This window comes from Gorilla gorilla, chromosome 9 (genome assembly GCF_029281585.2).
Source record: "Gorilla gorilla gorilla isolate KB3781 chromosome 9, NHGRI_mGorGor1-v2.1_pri, whole genome shotgun sequence".
Classification (NCBI taxonomy): Eukaryota; Metazoa; Chordata; class Mammalia; order Primates; family Hominidae; genus Gorilla; species Gorilla gorilla.
In genome coordinates, this window is record NC_073233.2 from 142,213,263 (window position 1) to 142,235,784 (window position 22,522).

General features: G+C 46.7%; 2 protein-coding genes across 7 annotated transcripts; one reads left to right on the forward strand and one right to left on the reverse strand.

The window, feature by feature from the left end:
- Positions 1-423: 423 nt before the first annotated feature.
- THYN1 (thymocyte nuclear protein 1) lies at positions 424-5,504 on the reverse strand. Of its 3 annotated transcripts, none has more exons than XM_019036403.3 (8): positions 5,423-5,504; positions 4,961-5,036; positions 3,272-3,450; positions 2,423-2,491; positions 1,976-2,068; positions 1,315-1,410; positions 957-1,107; positions 424-631 (listed from the first exon to the last, which is right to left on the reverse strand). In XM_019036403.3, exons 2-8 carry the CDS (start codon positions 5,001-5,003, stop codon positions 585-587), a joined length of 678 nt encoding a protein of 225 aa, XP_018891948.1. In that variant the 5' UTR covers positions 5,004-5,036; positions 5,423-5,504; the 3' UTR covers positions 424-584. The 3 variants fall into 3 exon arrangements, with proteins under 3 accessions (XP_018891948.1, XP_004052517.1, XP_004052516.1); XM_004052469.4 differs by having other exon boundaries at positions 5,419-5,495; XM_004052468.4 differs by having other exon boundaries at positions 5,347-5,495.
- On the forward strand, positions 5,054-17,802 carry ACAD8 (acyl-CoA dehydrogenase family member 8). 4 transcript variants are annotated; one of them, XM_004052466.4, is made up of 11 exons: positions 5,054-5,827; positions 8,574-8,674; positions 9,115-9,284; positions 10,538-10,647; positions 11,031-11,107; positions 11,492-11,629; positions 12,917-13,052; positions 13,148-13,245; positions 13,612-13,764; positions 14,393-14,495; positions 16,767-17,802. In XM_004052466.4, the coding sequence occupies exons 1-11, from the start codon at positions 5,719-5,721 to the stop codon at positions 16,817-16,819; spliced, it is 1,248 nt and encodes a 415-aa protein (XP_004052514.1). In that variant the 5' UTR covers positions 5,054-5,718; the 3' UTR covers positions 16,820-17,802. The 4 variants fall into 4 exon arrangements, with proteins under 4 accessions (XP_004052514.1, XP_055212411.1, XP_055212412.1 ...); XM_055356437.2 differs by lacking the exon at positions 16,767-17,802 and adding an exon at positions 14,643-15,892 and having other exon boundaries at positions 5,652-5,827; XM_055356436.2 differs by lacking the exon at positions 16,767-17,802 and having other exon boundaries at positions 5,638-5,827; positions 14,393-15,892.
- Positions 17,803-22,522: the final 4,720 nt, after the last annotated feature.

Genomic DNA, 22,522 nt, shown 5'->3' on the forward strand with positions numbered 1-22,522 from the left:
CCCTGCCCTGATTTCCCTACATAGTGCCTGTGCTCTCACTGTATAGCCCCTGGTGAAAAATGATGAATACTTTATTAGCCACCTGTTTGAGACAAGCACATGGCTGAGAAATGAATTCAGTTCTTATCCCTATCTGGCAGTTTATCCAGAACTGCTCATGGGATGGTTTAAACCTCTGTGGGACCAGAAGATGTAAGGGGCAGGTGAGCAAGGCTGGTGTAGAAAGAAGAGTTCATTCCAGTGGGTGTTACCAGACTGAGGATCTCAGCCCTACGTCATGCAATTTGCTACAGAACTACTAGTGATCGTAAAGAAAGAAGGAGGCAGCTCTGCATCTGGGAGCGGCCAAAGGAGCCCGCCTGGAGGTAAGAGGTCTGCAGTGGGGAGTATCCCACTGCACTCAGTGTGGTTTCAGAAGAAAAGTTCTTCCACTTTGATATTTTATTGAAAAAAGTACACAAAAACCACTGAGGTACACAAGCCCAGGTAAGCATACCAAGCAAGCCCCTCACACCTTCTTTTGTCTGAAAAAAGCTTGACTTCTTTGCAGCAATGTCTTGCCCATTCCAGCAGCAGTATCTCAGTTAACTTGGTTCCTTTTCCTCCAGGCTCAAAACAAAATCAAACTCTTCTACAAAAAAAAAAAGGGAAAAAGGAAGAATTAGTTTTTAATGTCCCCTCTGGAACAGGAAAGTTGTGCCAGGCACAGGTACATCTTACATGGTACTAAGGCGAGCAGTCATTCGTTCAAAACTATTTACCAGGTGCCAAGCACTGTAGAGTACTGGGTAATAGTAACAGGTAACTCAGGCCACATTCCCTCCCTCATGGGTGTTACAGCTGAGAATGCTGACTGAGAAAGGTGAAGTACCATGCCCAAGTTTAATCAGCTAGTAAGTGGGAATTCGTGAGGTCATTCTGGTATATGGACAATAAAGGAGAGGGCCCACTCTTACCTTGGGTCAGGGGCTGGATTGATAATCTCTGGCGAGTGAAGAGAACCATATTTTTTAAGGGGCCACCAGTAGCTTTGTGAGCTTGATGATAGGATTTGAGCTCAGCCAGGGGAATGAAACGTTTCATCATCCGAACAAACTGTACATCCACCTATGTGACAACAGTGTACATGACAGAAAGACGTGTCTAGGCTGACTGTGCCCACTGTATGTTTAACCGCCCGCAGGAAGCTCCTATCTCAGTATCACCTCATCTGAGTAAGTGCTGGGCTGTGTACCTTGACCTACAGTCACCCCAGCCGTCTTCCTCCCCTGGTTCATCCTTCCCCTGTCATGAGATAGAAAGCATAGTCTTTACCATGGACCACTTAGGGTTGTCCTCTTTGCTAGATGGGTCATAATGGGGATTGTTTTTCTCAAACTGTGTGTGGTCTGGGTAAGCCTCTTTCACGATCTGAAACCAAAACAAAAGCTTTGAATCATCTGCCTGCAGTCAGCTCCACAGCCAATCTTTTAATCCATATCCGACTTTCATTTCTTCCCTGCACATTCTTATCCCATCTGCCTTGCTGTACAGCCAAGGGGGGCTCAGATATTTGGAAACAATATATAGTCTAATATATAGACTAGGAAATCAACTCTGTTTTTACAAAAGTCTTAAAAACATGCTCTAAAAACAAATGGCAAAGGTTATTACTGGTACCACTGTTTTTTTCCCCCCTGCACAGTTAATAATTTTATCCTGATAAGCTTGGAGGAGCTACCATCAGGCCTGTTTTCGAGTGAGATCAAGACTTAGAGGTGGAGTGAAGTCTGTGCTAGTCGGACCTGAATGAAGGCCTGCTTTGAGTTGTCAGATAGGAAGGGGCCAGGGCAGTTTTTCCCTATTCCTGTAAAAGGGGGATGGGGTGGGGGGGAGTGTACTTTTTTGTTGCCTAATTAAGGTATATCCCTTTATATCTACTTAAGTTAGTCTCCCTGGAGGAAAAGGGATTCACACCAAAACCTGCCCAACTAACCTTCATGAGTCCTGCGATGCCTGGCTCTTTGCAGTTGCTATGGTAGAAGAAGGCTTCTTCTCCCAGCTTCATGGCTCTAAGGAAGTTCCGAGCCTGTCTCGGGAGAAGAAAGAGTAACTATCCTCCCACCAGCTGGAAAGTACTAGCTTTTAGCAGAAATCAAGTCTGCTTTTAATAGATGGGTGATTCTTGTCTGCAACTCCTCGATTCATTAGAAAGTCCTTCCCCTTTGCCAGGACACCCAGACTTTTACCAGGACATTGGCCAGAACACAGGCCAATTGAAAATTTCATGCAGAGTACTTCAGGCATTTTTTAATACATTATCAGGTTTGCTTCTGAGAAAAAGCAGCCTTGGCCAAGAGGTTCTGCTACCGAGTAAGTCATGAGGACGAGGCAGGCATTCATCCCACCTGGGTCTCAGGGGACCTCCTCCTTACCCTCTTACCTGGTAGTTACGAACACCATCCCAGCATGTTGTCTGTTTGGGCTGCGCTTTGAGATCCTCAATGCTGAACTAGGCAAGAGGAAATAAATTCAATCATTAAACAATCCTTGGCCAGTTAGTAAGCATATATGGAAGCAGACAGTTCCTTCCCCTACAGTGAGAGGGGCCACTGGCTATAGAGGAAGTATGCAGTTCACCGGGAAGTGGCTCCACAGAGACACTTTTGTTGGGTGAATGTGAGTAAGCCTTGTGTTACCTTGTTATCCTTGCTAATTATGAGGATTAGCTGAATGAATAATCTAGGCGATAAAGTAATCTGCTAGTTACTTGCATTTTACTTTATAATAGTTCTGCTTATATTTTTCCCAGGCTATATTAAATTCCCTGAAATATACATCAGCTGTTGGCAGGGAGACACCTAGGAGCATGGCAGGTGTTCAGAGAAAGGTAACCTAAGATTGAGGTTGGCAGACTATAGCCTTCAGGACAAATCTAACCCCATGCTGGATTTTGTGAATAAAGTTGAACTTGAACACAACCACAGCTGTTTACTTATTATCTGTGGCCACTCTCTTGCTACAAGGGCAGGGTTGCAACAGAGACTGTAACACGCACAAGCCTACAAAATTTACTATCTGGCCCTTTGTGGCAAAGGTTAGCCAACCCCTGCCCTAGATACACAGGTTCACAAACCAGCTGATGATAATAAACCCTGCCGATTTTATTCATTTTTACCTTTTTCCTTCCCTTCAAAGATAAGAAGCTGGGGATGGAACCCTATGGTGTCCCATATTCACTTCTCATTTAAAAAACACCATGAAGGGACTGGAGACAGGTCAAGGGTCTCACCTTCACATCTACACCTTTCTCTAGGCGGCTCTCTGGCTCTGACTTCATCAGCCAGTGGCTGCTTAGATTCTTCAAACAGTTTTTAGTGGCTGAAGTCTTCTGAGGGTTGGAGTCCTCCACTTTAGCTAATGCCTCACCTGAGTTCTCAGTTTTGGTGTGTTTTCCTGATAGTCCCTTGTCTGCAATAGGAGAAGCAAAAAGAAAAGATCATGCTTGTTAAAGGCAATGTTTCATAATGGAAAAAGCTTAGCTTTGGAGTCAGACCTGGATTCAAATCATGGATCCATTACCAGCTGTAGGAACTTAATCTTACTGTTAAGAAGCTTTCCTTATCTATAAAAATTAGACAAGAATACCTACCTTACAGGGTATCTTCTGGATTATCTATTCAATAGGGTAAGAACACCTTACAGCGTTGTTCAGGATTAAAGGTCCTGACAGTAGTCAATACATGTTTTCCTTTCCTCACTCTCTCTTCTATGCCTTTGCATAGGAAAGAGGAAACTGAGCACCTACTTGCAACTATTTTGAAGCTTAAATGAGGTAATACAAAGGGCCTAGACAATGCCTGGCATTACAATAAGTGCATAATAAAAGCATTATTATTCTCATCTCATATGTCTTTCCTTCTTGCTCACTGTGGCTCCTGGCCCATCTCCTTTCTGCTCCTTGAAGGTGCCAATAAAAGTTGAAAGAAACAGTTCATTCAGGACACTGTAGAAATGGTGATGATTCGATTTCATCCCAAGACAATCAGAATGTGCCTGGAACTAAGTTGTTAAATTACTATATGACAGGGCCCAAGGTCTGTGTGTTACCCTAACCCTAACTCGGTTAATCTACATAACCTGTGAGATGTTCTACTCTTCATCTGGGAAGCATGCTCCAGATCACACATCCAGTAATGGTGGAATCAAGATAAGAGGTCAGCACCTGTCACTGAGGTCTATCTGAAGCTACTTAATGACTATACTGCCTCTGAATTTAGTCAAAGTCCCTACATCAATTGTCATTAAATACCATTTATGGCTGTCTAATGCTCTGAACCCAGCATACCTTCCTAACCTAGTTTCCTAATGGCCCCTTAGGAGTTAACAGGCCCACTGCAAACACCACATATTGATAAATAACTGCAATGTGCTGTAGTATATCTGGAACCCCTGTCATTCCCAAAAGAGGTACTTTCTGTACCTTCCAATGTTCCTCCTCCTCCATCCACTTAGAATGCCATCCATCTTTGTGATTATAAAAACGACATCACGTTTTCTTAGTACTAAACTTTGCCCGTGGAAAGTCTCCCATTCTTCAAGGCTGGGCTCAAATTCCACATCCTTCTCGAGGCCTTCCCTGTGATTCCTCCCTCCATAACCTTAACAATCCATTCTCCTGAACCCCATCACATCTGTTTGCAGTTCACCCGCAAGCAGGCGCTTTATATTCTTTAGCACGCCACCTGGTATCTCAAATAGTCTTTGTGCATAACAACCATTGCCTGAATAAACAAGAAAAAGGAACTGTAGGTAGGAGCTTGGTGAGACAAGTAAAGAAGATGGAGAGTGATTGAGGATAATGGAGTAAAAATATCACAAAGGGTTCTCAAAAAGCAGGGAGTGAAAAATGAGTACTAAACAGGCTCTTCGAGAAAAGTTTTTTCTTGGGCTGCCTTTGTGCAGCCTAGGGGCAGCTCACCTGAACCAGAAGTCCCAGCCAGCCTCTTCCGGGGTCTCGACATGGTCACCCTGCAGGGGCTGAAGTGCGGACGATTCTGGAATCAACGGAGATACAAGAAAGAATGCTAATGTCCTCCAAAACCCGCGCAGAGCGAGATGGAGGCAACGAGAGGCAGCCTAGAACGTCTCCAACTTTTGCGAAACACAGACGCCTATGTTTGAGCCCTCAAATCCGTCCCTCCGTTATCTGCGCCATTTCCATCTCGCATAACCTGCCCCTAAACTCTTCTCGGTTCTGTCCTTGGTCCTTCTCACCCAGGAACCCCTATCTCAGTATGTAGTTCACTGGGAAGTGGCTCCACAGAGACACTTTTGTTGGGTGAATATAAGTAAGCCTTGTGTTACCTTGTTATCCTTGCTAATTAGGATCAATTGAATGGATAATCTAGATGATGAAGTAATTTGCTGGCTACAGACCCACCACTCTGCAGACTTGACTGCGGTCCGCCTCCGCTGCGCCGCAGGCTGTGCAGCGCGACCCCGCGGCGCTCGGCGGGCGGTGCATCTCTGCCGCGCCGAGGCCCCGAGACTTCTGGGAATTGTAGTCCTGGCCCCTTGGGAGCCCGCCTGGTACCTGGGTTGTTAGGGCTCGTGGGAGGACTACAACCCCCAGGGTGCAGTGGGACAGGCGTTGCCGGGTCGCAGGTCCCGCCAGTGCGAGCGCAACGGAGGTCGAAGGCGTTCAGACTCTTAGCTGAACGCGGAGCTGCGGCGGCTATGCTGTGGAGCGGCTGCCGGCGTTTCGGGGCGCGCCTCGGCTGCCTGCCCGGCGGTCTCCGGGTCCTCGTCCAGACCGGCCACCGGAGCTTGACCTCCTGCATCGACCGTAAGGATCTCCTGGGCGGGCAGGAGGACAGGTGTCCAGAACCCCGGCGGACATATGTCCGCGAGGGGCTGCAGTCTCCCCGTTCCATCCAGTCACCCCGGCGTCAGCTCCCCTTCCGGCCAGTCACCCCCCCGGCCTGGCTCCCTACTCCGGCCGGTCACCCCCGGCCTGGCTGCCCCCTCCGGTCGGTCACCACCATCCGGGTCCCCATCTGGCCCGTCACCCCTGCCCGGGTCCTCCTCCGGCCGGTCATCCCCCCGCAGGTTCCCCTCCGGCCCGGGTCCTCCTGCGGCCTGTCACCCTCGGATGCTTAGAGAAGTAAAGAAACTTGGGGCTTGGTTGTTGTTGGGTTGGTTGGTTTTTAATCATAACAGTAGATCATAAAAGCAGTGAGAATATAAGAAGTTGGCTGGGTGCTGATGGTGACAACTGAACAAGAACTCCAGGTCATACAAGATTTGCTCACACGCAGAGATTTGGTATCTTAACACCTCTGGCTATAAGACACTTTTAGTGTTGAAACTCATGCAGGAAAAATAATTATTATTGCTAGTGGGAAACTCTACCAGAGCTGACAAACTTGAGTTCAGAGTCTTTAGGCTCTGAACAGTAATTTGAATGTAGCAAGGAGTGGTGGAGACCCGGCCAGTTTGTGACTTCTCTGCCAAGAATCTTTATAAACACTTTTTTCTTCTGAAATATTTTTAAATTTATTTTAAATAAATGACAGTTTTCTTTACAACAGAATAAGTCCCTTAGATATCAGATCTATAAAGTACAATAAGGCATAGAATACTGTTTTCTTCTGAATGTCCTAAAACTCATTCAAGAGGTGCTGCCCTGTCCTAGCGCTTAGAATTTGATAACCCAGATTACCCTGGTTGATACCGAAGCAGATAAGGAATTATTTAAAGGTGGGTTTTGTTATTGTTTGCATCTTGCTTACACTTCAGTGGCTCTGCGGTAAAAGGCTTTTCCCGTTTCATTTGGACTGTTTTTCTATTTAGCTTTACCTTTTTAGTGTATATGTATTGGCATCTTGAGCTCTGCTAGTAACTGTGTATTGGCATCTTGAACTCTGCTAGTAACTGGCAAAGTTCATGAGTGGTGGTATTTGTTTTGTTTTTATAGTGTATTTCCTTCTGGGAACTTGTGTTTACTTATGCATATGATTTGCATAAAACTATTTCCTTCCATTAGAATGCAACTCAGATTTATTTCTTAAGCCTGTGGTTTCTTGAACTATTTGTTTTAGGAAGTAGCCATTTACAGAAGAAGAAGATTTGTTAACATTTAATGAGCTCTTGGTAGGATTGAAATAGTCATCCTTTGTGTGAATGGATCTTATTTATTTATTTTTTTGAGATGGAGTCTCGCTCTGTTGCCCAGGCTGGAGTACAGTGGTGCGATCTCAACTCACCGCAACCTCTGCCCCACGGGTTCAAGCAATTCTTGTGCCTCAGCCTCCCAAGTAGCTGGGATTACAGGCACGTGCCACCATGCCCAGCTAATTTTTATATTTTTAGTAGAGACGGGGTTTCACCATGTTGGACAAGCTGGACTTGAACTCCTGACCTCAAGTGATCCACCTGCCTTGGCCTCCCCAAGGTGTGGGATTACAGGCGTGAGCCACTGCACCTGGCTGGATCATATTTATTTTTGTAACCCCAGCACTGCTACCTAGTAAACACCCAATAAACATTCTTTTGGAAATGATCTTTGAGCCGTGGTCTACAGTAACAGCAACTCTTGTACAAAATTGTGTGAATAAATGGCCTGACCCCAGTCAGAGAACCATGAATTGTTTATCCCTAACTCTGTTCCTGAGAGTAATACCCAACATAGGTTTCTGCTCTGAGTTTCTCAAGGCAGCCTAATCGTTAATCCTCAGAACTTCATTTCTGACTTTCCCATTTTAATGAGAGTACTGATCACAGAAAGCAGTGCCCTCTCCAGGCTCGCATAGCCAGCCATTACTGATGCCCAGATTTGCCCCAAGGAACAGACTCTGGCACCTGCCCTTGTGTTCTTCTGTGAGGACTGCATCGCTTGTAGGCACTGAAGTAAATTATTGCCAGGTGTGGCGCCATAGTCTTCCCATAGTGCTCTTTTTTCTTTTTTTCTTCTTTTGAAACAGAGTCTTGCTCTGTCACCCAGGCTAGAGTGCAATGGCACAATCTCAGCTCACTGCAACCTCCGCCTCCTGGGTTCAAGCGATTCTCCTGTCTCACCCTCCCAAGTAGCTGGGATTACAGGCATGCGCCACCACACCTAGCTAATTTTTGTATTTTTAGTAGAGGCGGGGTTTTTCCATGTTGGTCAGGCTGTTCTTGAGCTCCTGACCTCAGGTGATCTGCCCGCCTCGGCCTCCTGAAGTGCTGGGATTACAGGCGTGAACCATCACGCCCAGCCCATAGTGCTCTTCAGTGTCAGTTATAATGACCAAAGTTCTAGCACTGTGGCCTCAACCTCTAGGTCTACAACTGTATTTTACTAAGTGCTAGGATAAGAGATGTCTGGAAGTGCCCTATCCTGTTCTAGGTTGATCTGGATGTGTGCTAGAACTGTCCTTTCTCCATATGACAAGTGGAATAATGACAGAAGCTGCCGTTCTCTAGCTGTTAAAGGCTGTACCGTGTATGGGAAATACTACAGTAGATCCACTTTCACAACTTCGTGGTGCTTCTTGTTGGCAACACCCTTCCCTGACCCTGTCCTAGAACAGTATATGCAATCCTGCCCACAGCTTCCATGGGACTTAATGAAGAGCAGAAAGAATTTCAAAAAGTGGCCTTTGACTTTGCTGCCCGAGAGATGGCTCCAAATATGGCAGAGTGGGACCAGAAGGTAGGAGTTTTTCTTGTGCTTAGACGTTCTAACAACAGATGTCTCAGGCAGACCTTTATCTTTGTCTCCTGATAATGTAATTGTTAAATGTCTCCTCCACTTACCAACTCTTACTGCAAGTGAGAATACCGGTAGTGGATGATTTTTCCTAGAAGGCATCCTGATCATCTTGTACATAACTTTTTTTTTGTGAGTTGAATAAAGATGTGGATATAAAACTAAGGCAGTTCTATAGATAATAAAAAGAAACTTCTTAATGCCAGAAAAAGTTTTTACAGGACCCATGTTAACTGATAACCACTGTAAGATGACAAACAGGCATATTAAGAGAATTCATATGCTCTCGCATGTGCAAGCCTCCTAATCCCCTCACTGTACCCTCTAAAAGGAAGTCCGTCTCTGAATCAGTTGCTGATCACCCTGCTCTCTTTTGTACATAGGAGCTGTTCCCAGTGGATGTGATGCGGAAGGCAGGCCAGCTAGGCTTCGGAGGGGTCTACGTACAAACAGATGTGGGTGGGTCTGGGCTGTCACGTCTTGATACCTCTGTCATTTTTGAAGCCTTGGCTACAGGCTGCACCAGCACCACAGCCTATATAAGCATCCACAAGTGAGTGCCCAAGCTTGGAAGGCACAATGAAGTGCTCACTCGGGCTGACTGTGAGAGTTCAGATTCGTAGGAAAAAGATTGATCTTTTGAAGCTGAGTGTCCTCAAGGAACTGGACTTAAAAGTACACTCTAGGGGCCGGGCGCAGTGGCTCGTGCCTGTAATCCCAGCACTTTGGGAGGCCAAGGCAGGCAGATCACGAGGTCAGGAGTTTGAGACCAGCCTGGCCAACGTGGTGAAACCCCGTCCCTGCCAAAAATACAAAAAATTAGCCGGGCGTGGTGGCTGGCACCTGTAGTCCCAGCTACTTGGGAGGCTGAGGCAGGAGGATGGTGTGAACCTGGGAGGCGGAGCTTGCAGTGAGCCGAGATGGACCACTGCACTCCAGCCTGGGCGACAGAGCGAGACTCCGTCTCAAAATAAATAAATAAATAAAATAAGTACACGCTAGGTCTGTTGCTGCCTGTTGGACTTGATTCTGTCGTCCTGTGTATTGCTTAGGGAATCAGGTCAGCCAGCTTTCTCAGAAATCTTATTTTGAGCTGGTACCAGGAGACTTCTCCAATAGAGTGATCAGGGTCCTCTGATCCTTTTATTTATTTATTTTTAAGACAGAGTCTCACTCTGTCGCCCAGGCTAGGGTGCAGTGGCATGATCTCGGCTCACTGCAACCTCCGTCTCCCCGGTTCAAGCGATTCTCCTGCCTCAGCCTCCTGAGTAGCTGGGATTACAGGCACGTGCCACCACACCTGGCTAATTTTTTTTTGTATTTAGTAGAGATGGGGTTTCACCATGTTAGTCAGGCTGGTCTCAAACTCCTGACCTTGTGTTCTGCCTGCCTCGGCCTCCCATAGTGCTGGGATTACAGATGTGAGCCACCGCACCTGGCCCCTCTCACCCTTTTCCTCAATCCAAAGATGGAACTGCCAGTGATTTGAGGAAGTAATAGAAACTACTAATAGAAAGCACATATAACTCTGATTTTTAGAGGCTCGTATAACCTAACTAGAAGTAGTACAAACGTCCTGGTGAGAAGTACCTCAGCCTGGTTATCTCTGGGTAGTCCTTATTCCAGGAATATGTTTGAATCCAGCCTTTGCCTTTAAAGAGTCTTCCCAATTGTGACTTTCCCCTTCCCACTCTTCTGCTTTACTCCACTGCCCTGCCCTTTGTTCTCTTTCCCCTTCTCCCCCAATTTTTTTTCTTTTCCATCTTTATTTCTGTCATTGTCTTTTCTTCTTGGTGTACCTATCAGCATGTGTGCCTGGATGATTGATAGCTTCGGAAATGAGGAACAGAGGCACAAATTTTGCCCACCGCTCTGTACCATGGAGAAGTTTGCTTCCTACTGCCTCACTGAACCAGGTGAATTTGCCACACTGCACTGAGATATAGCAGGGAGAGATGCTTCCTGCTCAGATGGCATTACCGAGCACTCCTTCCAGCCTCTTGACATGTTGAACCACTGTTTATCTAGCTGTTTGGTTGAGGAGTAATAGAGTCCTATGACCTGATGTCACAAGGACCAAGAAGCCTATCTGGTGTGTTGGGAGGTAGGCAGTGGCCTGACTGGTATGAGCAGTTTCCACCAAGTACAGAGAGTTCCTCTGGCCACCTGGGTTTTGCAGTGACACACTCTGAGCAGGGTCTGTTTAGAGAAGATTTCCTAGAAGATAGAATTGTGCTGGGCTCCCTCGACCTCACTGACTTTCTCACCTTCTCTCTGCTGCCTTTTGATCCCTCCTCAGGAAGTGGGAGTGATGCTGCCTCTCTTCTGACCTCCGCTAAGAAACAGGGAGATCATTACATCCTCAATGGCTCCAAGGTACTAGCGTGCATCCTCCCAGAGCACTTTGGAGATTGTTCCCAGCTTCCTCCTGACATCCTCTGGTTCCTTCACATCCGCGGGTTAATACTCCCATAGGATTTTTATGTGTTGGGAAGAGAACCTCTGACCCATTTCTCTTTCTTTATTCTCACTGTTTGTATCTCTCCTAATCTGGTTCCAGATCATTTCATTGACTTCTGTCTATCCTTTCTATACTCGCTTGAACTGTATCTCTGATTCTGCAGTCACTGCAGCTACCTTTTGCCCCACCTCAGTCTCTGTGCCATTGGACCTTATTGTTAGGAGGACCCAGTGGTGTTCCCAGACGCTGTGAGAACTCAAGCATTCCCTGGTCCTTTTGCACCCCTTTTACCCCCACAGGCCTTCATCAGTGGTGCTGGTGAGTCAGACATCTATGTGGTCATGTGCCGAACAGGAGGACCAGGCCCCAAGGGCATCTCATGCATAGTTGTTGAGAAGGGGACCCCTGGCCTCAGCTTTGGCAAGAAGGAGAAAAAGGTGAGTGGCTGTTGGACAGGAAACAATTCAGGTTATGAGACTCTGCCACCTGCCAGCCCAACTCCTGCTCTATTTCAGAAAACAGGTTTGCATACTTGCTAACCTACCTTTGAAGCAGTTGCTTCTATTAGGATTTTCAACAGGAGCATATGAAATATAACAGGGCATTATTAAACACTAGGCCTTTGGGGAAAGTGACAATGTTTGCCAGTAAATTCTTCAAGCCACCTGTGAGTGTTCTGACCTCTCCTGCCTCTGCTTTTGGCCTGTGTTCCTCATCCAGCTGCTTACGTTGGTGCACTTTGTTGCTCCAGGAAGAGACACTTAGAGAAGACCACAAGTCTCAGTAATGGAAGGCGTGTGGTCCCTTTTGCTTCTTTGATTAAAAATAAAGTAAAACTCATTGGAGATGATTGTGGGTATTTCAGCAACCTAAGAAGGACACTTAGGTACTGTAAGTAATTTGAAAAGTAAGATACTTCTAGGATTAAGAACCGCCATGGCCAGGGCATGAACAGGAGACCTGTGATCATGTAACCGTAATTGGTAATAAGGGCTCAAGACCCATTCAGATTTTTTAGACCAGATGCTCAAAGCAGTCATCTCTCTCTAGTTTGTACTGTTATGGGGGGACTTTGTGAGAGAAGGCAGGTAATGAAATGACCCCTAAGTGTACCTCCTTCTCACAGCTCCTCGGGTTTCTGTATTTTCCTACAGGATCCTTCCTGATCCTCTGTAACTGCAAGGCATTATGCATTTTAGCATCCCCTTCTCTTTGGTAACACAGCAACCATTTCCTAGGCTTCTACTGTGTGTGAAGCCCATGCTAACTCCTGGGCAGGAAGACCTTCAGTAAAAGGCTTAGAAATGGAGTTTATCCTATCAACAAAAGAGAGCAAGGAAATGATGTAAAGGCAGTCTATTTTCAGAGCCAGAGAGGAACTTGGAGATTGTAGATAATTTGTGGTTTTCAATTAGAGGCACTGAAATTGGGGGCAGTTGGTGTCACAATCCTAAAAGAAGTTGTGAGAAGTGTTTGTAGGTTAGTCAGGTAGAGTAGACATTAGTAGATTCTCTTAATAAGTTAGAAAATGTTTAGCTGAAACAGGTATCTTTCTGAGTGCTGACAGGCCTTTAAACCTGAACTTTTTCTTTTTCCTCATTTTAAGTTCTTGGGGGTGTAAGTCTTGGGTGCTGAAACCCATACCTCACAGGCTCCTGTCCCCAGGGAAGGCCGCCCTACCTGCTGGATTGTTGGGCAACCACACAGTCCCTGATTTTTGCCAGGTGGGGTGGAACTCCCAGCCAACACGAGCTGTGATCTTCGAAGACTGTGCTGTCCCTGTGGCCAACAGAATTGGGAGCGAGGGGCAGGGCTTCCTCATTGCCATGAGAGGACTGAACGGAGGGAGGATCAATATTGGTGAGACACGCAGGGGTGTGGCAGGGAGGTAGCGGTCCGGGACAGGCACTGCTGTTTTCCAGCTTGGTTGGAACGTTGGCGCTCTTCCCCTCTAGCTTCCTGCTCCCTGGGGGCTGCCCACGCCTCTGTCATCCTCACCCGAGACCACCTCAATGTCCGGAAGCAGTTTGGAGAGCCTCTGGCCAGTAACCAGGTAACCTCTGCCTTGCCTCCACATGGCTTTGCACTATCTGCAGCCCGGGACCTGCTCTAGGGCCCACATTTTCTAGGAGAGAAGCCAGGAAATTCCTCTGTCAGTCCCACCACTGTCCTAGCCAGAGCTTGTGCTTTATTTCTGTCCATCTTTTCTCGGGATATCTTTAACGATATTAAAGTGTCGGGTGAGTGAAGTGGACTTAGCACTTAAAAGCAATACATTTCCTCTATAGAAAAAGCAAGAGACTTTGAAGCTTTGGATCACTTAGAAAAGGGGCCTCCGAGATGTCTTACCAAGGCTCCTGCACCAGCTGCTGGTCTAAGCCCCTCAGTCTTGTCTGGTTCTCTGCTCCCTGTGCTGCAGTACTTGCAATTCAAACTGGCTGATATGGCAACAAGGCTGGTGGCCGCACGGCTGATGATCCGCAATGCAGCAGTGGCTCTGCAGGAGGAGAGGAAGGATGCAGTGGCCTTGTGCTCCATGGCCAAGCTCTTTGCTACAGATGAATGCTTTGCCGTAAGTGATTCCTCTGGCTCTCCTGGGATGGACAGGGAACAGCTGCTAGGCCCAGGGGTCTTGAGAGACATGAGTCAGCTTTGGAACCCAGCCCTCCTGGAATCCCACAAGGATCACCTTAAGCGTAAGGATATAAATGAACTCATGAGCAGCCTATGTGGGAGCTCTCATCGCTGGCTTTTAGGCCTGCTGCATGCCATTATACACTTCATTATGTCACTGTTGTTTGGTTGTGTTCTAGGCGAGAAACCACCTTGGAAGGTTCACAGCAGCCCCAATTTAGCACTCTGCCATGTTTACATTGTCAGGCTGCATTGCCACTAGGGGGAACCATAGCTTTTTCTCATCCCAGCCAGGGTGGCTGTGGGCAGCTTCTGCCTGGCAGGTAATAAGGGAGAGGGGCAGAGGGCTTTGAGTCGCCTGTCTGGGGGGAGCTGACAAGTTTAGTAGGTGAACTTCCCTTGTCTCTAACCATACAGAATGTGGAGGCCCTCTTTGAGCTTGGCTGTTTGTGGTTCTTTCATGGGTTTATGGCGGGCTGCCAGATCGTGGGCTGGGGTAGGAAGGGAAGCTGCTTGCTCCACAGTCTTCCCAGAGTCCAAGACATCTAGTCCCTGTCTCCCTGCAGATCTGCAACCAGGCCTTGCAGATGCACGGGGGCTACGGCTACCTGAAGGATTACGCTGTTCAGCAGTACGTGCGGGACTCCAGGGTCCACCAGATTCTAGAAGGTAAAAATTGCCAGAGGTTATTCTCTTCCCTTCAGAACAGGGGCGGGATCGCTGCTTTCCCCACTGTCTGTCCCCATGCCTCCTGGGCCTCAGGGTGCAGTCAAGCCCTGTCTGTCTCGAGGCTTCCTCCTCCCTCCCGTTCCGCAGAGCTGTTCTGGCAGGGGCCTGGAGTCCAGAGCCGCAGCTTCGTCCCTGTTGGGGGGCCTCAGATCGCTCTGCTGCTGCACTTTTCCTCTGGAGATCTGTGAGAAGGGTGAACTGAGATAATGGATGAGAAAGCATGTTGAAAACCACAGCCGAGGCTTTTCTCTAAGGTTATCGAGTACGTGGTTCTCAGGGATCCAAGAACAGCGATGGACAAGGCAAATGTGAGCCAGTATGGTCATCAGTAGCTCTATATTGATTATCAGCCAGATGGCCTAAAAGATACCTGTCTCAATATTACTAGTGTATTTTTCAATAAAATAAACCATCAGTATATGGGTATCTTCTTGGTAGTCACAGACATTCTATCTAGGAAATATGGAAGCCGTTGGGGTCGGGCTCGGAGCCTGGCTGTCTCCACTCTCTACAGCCAGTGCGGAAGTCTTGAAATGACACGACTCTTGGAAAAGCAGGAGGGGCAGAGGCTTCTTTGAGTGACTTCGGTGAAGCAACGTGAGGCTGCCTTGCTGGAAACATTATATAATGGGGCTTCCCTGCCCCTTTCACAGCACCCTTCTCAAACCTCAGCCTGTGCTGGAATCGCCTGGAGGGCATGGGAGCGCAGATTGCGGGCCTCAACCCCAGAGCTTCTGCTCCAGAGGGTCTAGTGGGGGCCTGGGAATTTGTATCTGCAACAAGTCTTCAAGTGAGGCTGCCACAGCTTGTCTGAGAACCACACTTTGAGACCCACCGCTCTGGTGTTAATGTCAGAGTCACAGGCTACCACAGGTTAGACTGCTGCTTTCTTCTGCAAACCTCATTCCAGAAAGATGTTTATGGGCTCAGTCGCCAGTGTTCAAACTGAATTCCTCCAGAGTCGTTTTCCTTCCATTACTCTTGGAATTGCTTTCTCACTGAGCTTTATGTGCGTAGGAAACTTCGCCTTCATTCTAACTCTCTCTCCACCCTGCAATAATAAGCAGGAAAACATTTATTTTAGGCCACACCATCACCCACTTACAGAAGAATTGGGGCACTCATCACTGTATCACTTTGTTTCATCATGGACTTTACTGTTGGATAAATCTAGTTTATGCTTTATTTGAGACGATGTGACTACTGATTCCTCGAGGGGGTTTATATTTCTTTTTGCATAAAGGCCACTGCTAAAAATGAAGCAAATAATTGATACCCTCCTTTCAGGGAAAATGTTTTCATTCTTTTGTAAATCAGTTTTCTGATTACCAAAGAAATGTGTATTTATTGTTGAAACCTTATAAAATTAGGAAAAGTAGGCTGGGTGCGGTAGCTTATGTCTATAATCCCAGCACTTTGGGAGGCTGAGGCGGGTGGATCACGTGAGGCCAGGAGTTCGAGACCAGCTTGGCCAACCTGGTGAAGCCCCGACTGTCTAAAATTATAAAAAGTTAGCTGGGCGTGGTGATGCACGCCTGGAATCCCAGCTACTCGAGAGGCTGAGGCAGGAAGATCGCTTGAACCCAGGAGGTGGAGGTTGCAGTGAGCCGAGATTGCACCATCGCACTCCAGCCTGGGGACAGTGAGACTCCATCTAAAAACAATACAAAAAATTAGCCGGGCCTGGTGGGGCCTGGTGGCACATGCTTGTGGTCCCAGCTACTCAGGAGGCTGAGGCAAGAGAACTGCTTGAACCTGGGAGGTGGAGGTTGCAGTGAGCCAAGATCACACCACTGCACTCCAGCCTGGGTGACAGCAAGACTGTCGTAAAAGAAAAAAAATCACTCATGTTTCTACATCCAGAATGTTATTTTGGTACATCTCCTTTTAGGCATTTTACTCTGCCTTTGTTGGTACATTTTTAATTTTAATTAGAATTATCCGGTATATACTATTTTTATTCTGCCTTTTTAAACTTTATATAAGCATTTTTACCATCAGAAGAAGTTTTTAAAAAAGTATTATTTCCTGACATTCTTCAGTACTTTGTAGAGAAGTCTCTGATAATCTCATCTCTCCCAGGCTAAAAGCAATGATTGTAGTTTAAATCTGCAGCTACTCTGAACTAGGCCTGGAGCGGCCTGGTCAGAGCTTTACTAAACTCTCAGACTTTGCTGCTATGAAATTCTTCCTCCTTCCTCCCTCTTACAGGTAGCAATGAAGTGATGAGGATACTGATCTCTAGAAGCCTGCTTCAGGAGTAGAACCCACACTTGTTCTGGCCTGGTGTTCAGTGCGACTGCAGTCAGTGTTGAGTGGTGCCATGTGGGCCGCTCTATTCCAAAGGAATCATGGATTAGACCCAAGGGCTGAGCTCCTCTAGGGCAGGACCTGCACCCTGTGTGTTGGCACCAGCATCGGGTCTCGGACTGGGGCAGAATCCCCAGTGGAACCAGAAGAGCTGGCCTGATGAGAAACATCAGAACAACACATACTACCTTGTTTTCCTAATGCCAGAAGGGTGACCAGTGAAGATTCACCGTCAAACCATGAAAGTCCTTTCTTGGATCCACTTTATCTTGATTAGTCTGCATTTTGCTAGTTCACTGGATTCCTCCTCTAGGGGCCTGGGGACTTTCACTGATGCTCTTCCTGATTCTAGAGCAAAGGTGTGGGAAGGGGAAACAGAGGAATGCCCTCCTGGCTGTGTCGTTCTCTGTGCCACAGCTACAGATGCAGAAGGTTTCTCTGGATAGCACACGTCTGAATGTAAATCATGTTAAAATGGATATTTGGAAACTTACTCCTAAGCTGTGATTTAGGGTGTATTTCTACTTCTGGACTGCCTCAATATCAAGGGCTGAGACTTTTGAATTTTGAATATTCGTTGGGTTTCATGTTAAGAAGCCTGTGGTCTAGGAGTGCTATTCAGTGTTTCTTTTCCTGATAAACACTTTGAATATTTTTTTTGTGTTTTTGTTTCCTTTTCTGAAGCTATTCCTCTTTTTAAATATTTTTAATCACATTGATAAAATCTATCCTTCACCACCTCTAGTTCTATTATAGTTGATTTTATTTTAAATGTTTAATTGTATTTGATTAAACACTTAACTGGATTTTGGAATAATAAAACTCTCGTCCAATTTGGCTTTTAAAAGGCAGGCTCCTTAAATTATTAATAACTTTGCAAACTAAGCATTGTATATGATGTATGAAAGTAGAATTAAAGTGAGATTCACAGATGGGACTTCAGGAGACCTTGTTTTGTTTGTTTGTTTGCTGTTTTTGTTGTTTTTGAGACAGTCTCGCTCTGTCGCCCAGGCAGGAGTGCAGTGGCACAATCTCAGCTCACTGCAACTTCTTCCTCTGGGGTTCAAGCGATTCTCCTGCCTCAGCCTCACAAGTAGCCGGGACTACAGGCGCAAGCCACCACGTCCGGCTACTTTTTGTATTTTTAGTAGAGACAGGGTTTCACCATGTTGGCCAGGCTGGTCTCAAACTCCTAGCCTCAAGTGATCTGCCCACCTCAGCCTCCCAAAGTGCTGGGATTACAAGCATGAGCCACTGTGCCCAGCCAGGGGAGCTCTGTTATAACTTATGTTACTCCATCCCCTCATCCCTATTGAAAAAAATACGCAAGACATTAACTACAAGCCAATGTTTAGAGAGAAGAAAATATGTGTCTGTAACACAACAAATACTATCTTTTTTGAATGAAGGAACTTTTGGGTACTGCAGGAGGACAAGGTGTGGGTATACTACAAAGTTTAAAATGTATTTCTGCCTTCCAAGGCCTTATTTAAGAGAGGAGCTAAGAGCTGTATTGCAAGGTGATATATATCTGTATAAAGCTGAGAAGGCAACAACCTATAAAAGTGATGAGGGAGGAAGGGATTCAAATTAAGCTTTTATGAGAATGTGGTCAGGCATGGTGGCTCACACCAGAAGTCCTAACTACTTGGGAGTCTAAGGTGGGAGGATTGCATGAGCCCAGGAATTTGAGGCTGCAGTGAGCTACAGTCATACTGCTGCACTCCAGCCTTGGTGACAGAGTGAGACCCTTGTCTCTGAAGAAAAGAAAAAAAGATTTTATGAAAACATCTAATTAGAATCAAGAAAGTCAATTTCAGACAGAAAGGAACCAGGAGCAGGAAAAGTACAGGATTTATGTAAAAGCTGTTTACACTTTGGTTTAATTGTGGTTTGGGGTTGGCATGAGACAGAAGGAAAATAGAAGTTGAATCCGGATGGAGAGTTATGAAAGCCAAGGGTGGGGCTTTATTTGGTAAGCAGTGGAGAGCCATGGAAGGTTTTTAATGCGGAAGATAGGAGATTGATTCATTCATAAGAGCACTCTGGAATGCACATGTGGGATGAATATGAGTGAGGCAAGACAGAAGACATACCAGTCAATGGGTTCTTGAAATAGTCAAGGAATGCGGCAATTCACGCTGGATGTGGAAGGTGGAGGGAAAGACAAGTGTTAGCAAATGCAGACCTGTCTGCTGTGGAACTTGAAGACCTCGCTAGTAGTCAGGCTGCTTCCTGGCATTCCAGGCCTGAGAGGCTTCTATTTTGACTCAAAGCAAAAACAAATGCTATGTTAATGTCTTCCTATGTGTCCCCTTCATAAGATTTTGGTGAAATCATATTAAAAGTGCATTTCTCAGTATCACTCTCAGTTATTTAGAGATTTCAGTTCCCCAGTACCCTGGCAAGGGATTTGACGAACGTAGCAAGAACGTCGTGAACTTTGAGCTAATTTATATCATTGTTCATTTGTCTATTTCATAAATAAAAGCAAGAAAACCAGAGCAACAAATGTCTTAAGGAAAAGCCTGTGTGTCAGGGGCTGTATAGGTGCAGAACACATACAGGTAACCAAATACAACTTCGCTGGACAGACCTAATGGACAGGGGCTGGGAAACAGGAGACACAATTTCAGTAGGAGGCGGCAAGGACAAAGGCATACACAACGTGCTCTGAGGCATGAGAGGCCTTGCGGCCATGACACAATGACTTAGGTCAGAATTGGATTTCCACGTGGTTTTAATCCTAATAATTCCTCAAACTGCCTCCAATTATTACAGTTGTGAGGAAAATCTAACTGTATACACACACACACACACACACAAGAATATTTACAGGATCTTAAAATTTTCTCTTCCTCCTTTATAGATTTCATAAATTAGAAATGCCTTTTTTACTTTAGTGCTGATCCAATGATACTTTTACTTTAAAAACACTAAGATTCCTCCAAAGCATTTTCCATGTATCAATCTCTCGGTTTTTACGAGGGGTTCTTGCACAGAGGAGACAGTCAAGAAATCCTAGCGTGAAATTGACTTGAGGAAAACAGCAACTACCAGTGCTGGCAGCAGCCGCAGTTTGGGCCCCAGATCCAGACTCCTACATCTAGATGTGATTGCCTGCTCTGCCACTGACTAATTGTGTGGCTTTGTTACCGAAATGCCAGGGGTTCAGTCTAGGTCCTGCTGCTCACCGCACAGAAAGCCGATGACTGAGATGACAAGTATTGAGAGGAAGAAGCTTTAATCGGCTGCTGCAGCCGCGGAGATGGGAGCTCAGTCTCAAATCCATCTCCCTGAGGGACAAACTAGGGAGTCGTATACCAGGGAAGAAATGTACCGATGTGTAAGAAAGCAGGAACTAGGAAGGGGCACAGAAGCAATTGTGATGAATGAGGGGCCTGGCATCTCGTCTGGATGTAGTGATCTGGTGAGTTCCAGTTCTTTGATACCTGTTTTGAGAGGCCTGAAGGTCTCTGAGGAAGGAACTCAGATAAAACAAATATAAGGTTCAAGCTTTAACACCAGAAGGTCAATTTCTATGTTTATCCAAAAAACTATCTATGGGACTACTGGGTCACTGGGTCGCTTTCGGCTTTAAGCAAAATTACCACAACTCTCTTTAGCTTGTTTCCCCATGTATATTGGAGATCATAAAAGCTCCTACCTCATAGCATGGTTGGTGAATCAAGAGGAAGAATAAAGGGCTCAGAACAAAGCATATCAAGCAAAGCGTTCTCAATCAATATTAGCATTATTAACCTCTTTCATAAAGGAGCATAGTGAGCCCTCCAGAGAATAAAGGGCTTTCTTAGACGTACACGGGTGGCAGGCTGAAGGTCTAAAGCACAACTCTTCCCAGGACCTTTAAGGTATTTAAGATTGTGTCTGGGAGTCTGTGGTGCTGAACACCTAATATTTCTGGTCTGCCTCTCTTCTGGGTAAATGACAGGAATGCATTTCCCTTTTGTCAATTTTACAAAAACATAAGCACATGAGCACATTGCTAAGATTTTTTCCCAGGGTCTTAGAAAGAAGGGGTCCATACAGGCCAGGCCTGTAATCTCAGTGCTTTGAGAGGCCTAGGTGGGAGTATCGCTTGAGCCCAGGAGTTTGAGGCCAGCCCTGGCAACATAGCAAGACCCCATCTCTATAAAAAATGTAAAAACTAGCTGGGTGTGTTGGTGTGCACCTGCAGTCCTAGCTACTCAGGAGACTGAGGTGGGAGGTCATGGCTTGAACCCAGGAGTTTGAGGCTGCAGTGAGCTATGATTGTGTCACTGTACTCCAGCCTGAGTGACAGAGCAAGACCCTGTCTAATAAAGGAAAAAAAAAAAAAAAAAAGGAGGGGGCCATATACAGGTTTCACAGGTTAGGAGCCCAGAAGCTTCAGCTTCATCAGCTTCACAGTGAATTTCCCACTGTCCATAAACTTTGCATTGTCTAAATACTATTTTTTTTTTTTTGAGATGGAGTCTTGCTCTATCGCCAGGCTGGAGTGCCATGCCGCAATCTTGGCTCACTCCAACCTCCGCCTCCTGGGTTCAAGCGATTCTCCTGCCTTAGCCTCCCGAGTAGCTGGGATTACAGGCATGCGCCACCACACCCAGCTAATTTTTGTATTTTTAGTAGAGACAGGGTTTCACCATGTTGGCCAGGATGGTCTCGATCTCCTGACCTGGTGATCCACCTGCCTCGGTTTCTTAAAGTGCTGAGATTACAGGCGTGAGCCACCGAGCCTGGCCCTAAATACTTCCATATGCATTATTCTTACCACAAATTTGTTTCCTCTTTGGCACCCAGAAAGCCTTGCTATTCTAGGGCACTGTGGTCAGTAAAAGCCCCGTGTGGCTGGAAGCTCTCCGTGTCCGTATGGACCCGGTAGGGGGAGAGGGGGACTGCCGCGTGGACAGGGGGACTGCCGCAGTGGACGGGGGACTGCCGCGTGGACAGGGGGACTGCCGCAGTGGACGGGGGACTGCCGCAGTGGTGCGGTAAACAGACTGGAGCAGCATGGCTCTATGCATCTCCACCGCAGCAATTCCAGGTTAGTAACCCACACCAGAAGGAAGCGGAGAGAGGGACCCTCAGGGGCCAGAGAATGAAGTGGGATGCCCAACTGGCCAGTCCTTCCAACTGAAAATAAACCCCAGACACCAGGGGTGGATGAGGAGGGACACAATGAGCCAGGGTGACAGAATGTCTTTCCATTGCTTGGAGTGGAGAAAAATGTGCCACTGCAACCTCCCTGTGAAAAGGCAGGGCCCTCAATGCTTCTCCCACACTGCAGGCAGAACCCAGGTTCTCTGTCACCACGTGTGAGTGTCGAGTGTGGATGCACCGGCTCCTCGTCCCTGTCTTTCCCGGCTGCCTGCCCCTTTCACCCAGTCTCTGGATCTGGAGTCAGAGCATCCCGGGGCTGGGGAGAGTGCGAAAGCATGCACCTCCCATCACCACAAACAGAAAGCACGCACCTCCCACCACCACAAACAGAAAGCACGCACCTCCCGTCACCACAAACAGCACGCACCTCCCGTCACCACGAGCAGAAAGCACGCACCTCCCGTCACCACGAGCAGAAAGCACGCACCTCCCGTCACCACGAGCAGAAAGCATGCACCTCCCACCACCACAACAGAAAGGAATCTCAGCTTTCC